A 6,000-nucleotide genomic window follows, 5' to 3' on the forward strand; every position below is an offset into this window, starting at 1 on the left:
CTTAGGAATCAGAGACCCACATTAACACTTGACTTCCTGCTTCTTAGCCATGTCACCATGGGCAGATTTCTTGGTCTCTCAGGACCTCTGCTTCCTCATCTGTAAATTAGGAATCATAAACTCCCTCATCTGGTTGTTGCAAGGGTTGAATGAGCACCTGGCACAGACCTGGTCTATTGCAAGTACCCATAGCAGCACTTTGTAGAAGCAGGAACTGGAGATCCCAGAGTGTGTTGAAATCAAAATGACACCATATTCCGGGTACAAGGCAGGGCGATTTCACAGCTGCACTTGGGTGGCTGATGGCTGGCTTCTGATTTAAGCACAGCAAGCCCAGGCCTTGGATGTGAGTGTGTTAACCTTTACTTCGAAACCCCTAAGGCCCTGTTGACTGTGGCCCAGCCCTTCCTGTCTGTGGCTTTGGTTCTGCAGTGGTGCCCCAGGCATTGACTGCCCCCACAGAGGGAGAGCGGAGGTGTCTGGGGAGGGACTTGGTCTGGGGCCCGCAGAAAGGCTGGACACCAAAGTCATGTCTCCCCCATCCAGGCGGAGCAGAGGAAATGGAGCAGGGTGGCTGCCAGCGCTGGCAGGCCTCCAGCCTCTGGGGCCAGCACGGCTTGCTTGGCCCACTTGCATGGGGCTCTCCTGGCAGAGGAGGGGCCAGAGCCTTGGCTTTCTAGTTGGGGTACCTCAGCCCTGGGTCATCCTCCGGCTCCTGCTCCTGCTTTGCTGAGCTCCACCTGCAGCAGTGTCCTGTGTACATGGATTTCCAGAATAGTGGATTTAGGTGTTGCCTGCTCTTCAGGGCCCACTGTTGCCCAGGAGCCCCCTCTACTCTGGTATCTCCCAGCATGCCTGCTCTTTTTCCCTGCAAGGGCTCCTTCCATTTGTCAAAATCCAATCTTTAGGCTGACTCCAGAGTTGCTTCTGTGAATCCCTCACTGCCCAGCCCAGAGCCCTCTCACTGCCTCTGAACCCCTTCCACAGTTTGGTGAGACCTCTTATACCTTCTGCTTCATAGTGGTGTTATCAATAATTGATACAATATAAAATTCTTGGGAACAGCTTCTTGCATCCCCAGCATAGAGAACAGCATATGGGTCAGATAAGGGTCCAGGCACTGATAGGTGGATAGGTGACACAAATACCATTTGAAGCTGTTAGAGAGCACGACAGGATGGCAGAAGGAATCCAGGAATCCTTTTGTGGGTGTTTTCTTTTTGTTTTGTTTTGTTTTGTTTTTGAAATAAAGTCTCACTCTGTCACCCAGGCTGGAGGGCAGTGGCACTATTTCAACTCACTGCAACCTCCACCTCCCAGGCCCAAGTGTTCCTTGCACCTTAGCCTACTGAGTAGCTGGGGCCACAGGTGCACACCACCATGCATGCCTAATTTTTGGCATTTTTTATAGAGATGGGGTTTCGCCATGTTGCCCACACTGGTCTGGAACTCCTAAGCTCAGGGGATCCACCCACCTTGGCCTCCCAAAGTGCTGGGATTACAGGGTTGAGCTACCATGCCCAGCCAGGAATCCTTTTTGTTAAATTGTCATAAAATATACATAATATTAAATTTACCATTTTCCTTCTTTCTCTTTTTTTTTTTTTGAGATGGAGTCTCACTCTGTCGCCCAGGCTGGAGTGCAGTGGTGCGATCTTGGCTAACTGCAAGCTCTGTCTCCCGGGTTCACACCATTCTCCTGCCTCAACCTCCAGAGTAGCTGGGACTACAGGCGCCTGCCACCATGCCCGGCTAATTTTTGTATTTTTTAGTAGAGACGGAGCTTCTCTATGTTGGCTAGGCTGGTCTTGAACTCCTGACCTCATGATCTACCTGCCTTGGCCTCCCAAAATGCTGGGATTACAGGCGTGAACCACCGCGCCCGGCAAATTCACCATTTTCAAGTGTATACTTAACCATTTTCAAGTATATAATTCAGTTGCCTTAGGTCCATTCACATTGCTGTGCAACCATCACCACTATCCATCTCTAGAGCTTTTGCTTTTTCTTTTTAAGTGAAAGCAAGTTTATCAGAGAAGTAAAGGAACAAAAGAATGGCTACTCCATAGGCAGAGCAGCCACTAAAACGCTGTAGCCATTAAACACTAACTCCCCATTGCCCCTCCACCATCCCCTAGTAACCACTGTCTACTTTCTGTCTCTATGAATTTGACTATTCGAGGTACATCATATAAGTGGAATCATCTATTTGTCCTTTCATGTCTGCCTTATTGCATTTAGCGTAATGTTTTCAAGGTTTTTCTGTGTTGAAATATATCAGAATTTCATTCTCTTTTTAAGGTAGAATCATATCATTTTAAAACATTTAAGTTGGACCACCTAAGTTCAGTCCTTCATTTTTAAAACAAAAAAGAGGCCTCAAACAGGTACATCTTATGTTAGTTACAGGCAGAACTGGAGCTAGAAGCCAGATCTCTTACAAAATTTCCTTTCTTCTTCTGTGGGTGGGGCACCCTTGGGGCTCTGTGCTGGGTGTACATGGGTGCTTGATGAAGTTACTTGGTGGACTGATGTGATTGGTGTCCAACATGTATGCTGGGACAGAGGCTATAGTCCCTACAGAGTAGGCATGGAGAGGAGACATGCATATGGGCAGGAGCCAGGAGAGGGAGGGTGTAATAAGCAGAGATCGCGCCACTGCCCTCCAGCCTGAGTGACAGAGTGAGAATCTATCTAAATAAAAAAAATTGCTTGCTAAAGAAGTGGTCTCCTGAGGTCTTAAGACGTTCCTGACAGTGTCTTGAGTGGGTGGGAGAGAGGCTGCAGTCATTGTACTGTGGAATTTCACAGGTGAGAACCATGCCTAACCAAAATCACGTTCCGGCCGGGCGCGGTGGCTCAAGCCTGTAATCCCAGCACTTTGGGAGGCCGAGGCGGGCGGATCACATGGTCAGGAGATTGAGACCATCCTGGCTAACACAGTGAAACCCCGTCTCTACTAAAAAAATGTACAAAAAACTAGCCGGGCGAGGTGGCGGGCGCCTGTAGTCCCAGCTACTCGGGAGGCTGAGGCACGAGAATGGCGTGAACCCGGGAGGCGGAGCTTGCAGTGAGCTGAGATCCGGCCACTGCACTCCAGCTTGGGCGACAGAGCGAGACTCCGTCTCAAAAAAAAAAAAAACAAAACAAAATCACGTTCCCTGTTTGCCTCAGTGACACAGCTACAGGGACCCTGGTGGGTGTTGTATTAAGTAAAATTTGACCTTTACTCTTTGCAGATCTGTGAAATGTTGTCTTCTGAGGGGCCACATGCATCTGTAGTGCTGAGGACTCCTTGGGCCTCTAAAGTCACAGAGAGAACCCTGCAGGGTGGGGGACCAGTGCGTGACAGCCCTGCTTTGCATTTTCTTCGAGAAATGCTGTCTGCCATTTTGTATCTCTCCACCAGGACAATCTTCAATCTTGAGAGGTGTGATCATAACTTGCCTTGTTTCTTGTCGCTACAGAGAACGGAAGGCTCCCTTGATGGAACTTAGACAGCGAGGCCAGATGCATATCCCTGGAAGGACATCTATGTTCCAAGAAGAGCAGATGATCCCTATATTTCAAGAGCTCTGTGCACTTATTTATGAACCTGCCCTGCTCCCACAGAACACAGCAATTCCTCAGGCTAAGCTGCCGGTTCTTAAATCCATCCTACTGAGTTAATGTTGGGTAGAAAGAGATACAGAGGGGCTGTTGAATTTCCCACATACCCTCCTTCCACCAAGTTGGAGCATCCTTGGCAATTGGAAGGGCAGAAGGGGAGATCCAGGGCAAACAGGCCATTGGGATATTCTGAAACTTGAATATTTTGTCTTGTGCAGAGATAAAGACCTTTTCCATGCACCGTCATACACAGAAACCAATTTTCTTTTTTGTAGCCAATCACTTCTAGCACATGGCCTGATTAGAGGCTAGTTTTTTCTCTTTTCCTTTGGTCCTTCAAAGGCTTGTAGTTTTGGGTAGTCCTTGTTCTTTGGAAATACACAGTGCTGACCAGACAGCCTCCTCCTGTCCCCTCTATGACCTCGCCCTCCACAAACGGGAAAACCAGGCTACTTGGGAGCACCGCCTTTGAAATACCGACCTGAAGACACGGTTCATTCGGGCAAAGCACATAACAGAAAATGAAGGTGGAACAAGCACAGATGTTCTTAAACTGTTTCTTTCTACACTCTTTTTCTTTTCTTCTACCATGCTGAAGGCTGAAAGACAGGAAGATGGTGCCTACAGCAAATATTATTCTTAATTGAAAAATTGAAATGTATATGTTTCTTACTAATTTTTAAAGATTTATTCCTTGCCAGGGCAGGCGAGGTGGTTCATGCCCGTAACCCCAGCACTTCAGGAGGCTGAGGCGGGCAGATCACCCAAGGTCCGGAGTTTGAGACCAGCCTGGTGAAACCCTGTCTCTACTGAAAATACAAAAATTAGCCGGGTGTGGTGGCGCATGCCTGTAGTATCAGCTACTCAAGGGGCTGAGGTGGGATAATCGCTTGAACCCAGGAAAGAGGTTGTAGTGAGCGGAGATTGCACCACTGCACTCCAGCCTGAGTGACAGAGTGAGAATCCATCTCAAAAAAAAAAAAAAAAAAAATTGCTTGCTAAAGAAGTGGGCTCCTGAGGTCTTAAGACGTTCCTGACAGTGTCTTGAGTGGAAGAGAGGCTGCTGTCACTGTGCTGTGGAATTTCACAGGTGAGAACCACGCCTAACCAAAATCACTTTTCCTGTTTGCCTCAGTGACACAGCTGCAGGAACCCTCGTGGGCGTTGTATTAAATAAATTTGACCTTTACTCTTCGCAGATCTGTGAAATGTTGTCTTCTGCCACATGCATCTGTAGTGCTGAGGACTCCTTGGGCCTCTGAAGTCACAGAGAGAACCAAGCAGGTCTATGTTTTTGTTTTGTTTTGTTTTGAGATGGAGATTCGCTCTTGTTGCCCAGGCTGGAGTGTAGTGGCGCGATCTCGGCTCACTGCAACCTCTGCCTCCTGGGTTCAAGCAATTCTCCTGTCTCAGCCTCCTGAGTAGCTGGGATTACAGGCTGGTGCCACCACGCCTGGCTAATTTTTGTATTTTTAGTAGAGACGGAGTTTCACCATGTTGGCCAGGCTGGTCTCAAACTCCTGCCCTTTGGTATTCTGCCCACCTCGGCTTCCCAAAGGGCTGGGATTGCAGGCGTGAGCCACCATGCCCAGCCTAGATTCTTCTGACAATATGATGAAAGCTGTTGGTTCCTTTCCCCAACACACACACACACACACACACACACACACACGTATCACGAAAATGTCATACAATTTCCAAGTTTTCAGAGTGGTGGGCTCAGATTGAGGTCAAAGGATCAGACGACCTCTAACAACCTTCACATCTCTGTTGATGATCTGGGGACAGCTGGAGCCCCTGTGTCCAGGGAGTTCCTTAGTCCCTTGCCCTTACCAGAGAAGGGCAATTGCCACAGGAGCTGCAAAGACCCTATTCCTACTCTCGGTGTCTTATGCAGCACGACTGAATTTTTTTTCTTTTTTTTTTGTTGAGACAGGGGCTTGCTCTGTTGCCCAGGCTGGAGCGCAGTCACCGCAGCCTCGAACCCCTGTGCTTAAGCCATCCTCCCACATCAGTCTCCTGGGTAGCTGGGACCAGAGGCCTGAGCCGCCATAGCTGGCTAATTTTTTAATTTTTTTGCAGAGATGAGGTTTCATCATGGTGCCCAGGCTGGTCTCGAACTCCTGGGCCCAAGTGATCCTCCCTCCTTGGCCTCTCAAAGTGCCGGGATTGCAGGCATGAGCCACCATCTCCGGCCTGTGGAGCACACACGAGTTTAAAATTACTTTCCCTTCCGCCTGTATTTCCAAGGAGGAAACTTCATGCGCAGGGATCTTTCTTAGTGGATTTAATGGCTAAAAGGTCTGTCTGAATCCAGGACGCTGGCTTCAGCCTTCCTATGCAGCTGCGGTAACCCCAAGCCTGAGACATCCCAGGAGCACCCACTCCACT

General features: G+C 48.8%; 1 protein-coding gene across 10 annotated transcripts in view; it reads left to right on the forward strand.

Annotated features, from left to right (window-relative positions):
• PECAM1 (platelet and endothelial cell adhesion molecule 1) overlaps nt 1–4,807 on the forward strand; it is a 101,453-nt gene extending 96,646 nt beyond the window's left edge. For 9 of the 10 annotated variants that reach the window (XM_033183966.1, XM_033183965.1, XM_033183964.1 and 6 more), the window contains one exon: nt 3,468–4,807. In XM_033183966.1, coding sequence (XP_033039857.1) covers nt 3,468–3,497 — 30 coding nt within the window. In that variant the 3' untranslated portion in view covers nt 3,498–4,807. The remainder of the gene's footprint in view (nt 1–3,467) is intronic. The other variant, XM_033183973.1, reaches the window with a different exon arrangement.
• The last annotated feature ends 1,193 nt before the right edge of the window (nt 4,808–6,000 follow it).

Source organism: Trachypithecus francoisi, unplaced genomic scaffold (genome assembly GCF_009764315.1).
Source record: "Trachypithecus francoisi isolate TF-2019V2 unplaced genomic scaffold, Tfra_2.0 Lachesis_group20, whole genome shotgun sequence".
Taxonomy (NCBI): Eukaryota; Metazoa; Chordata; class Mammalia; order Primates; family Cercopithecidae; genus Trachypithecus; species Trachypithecus francoisi.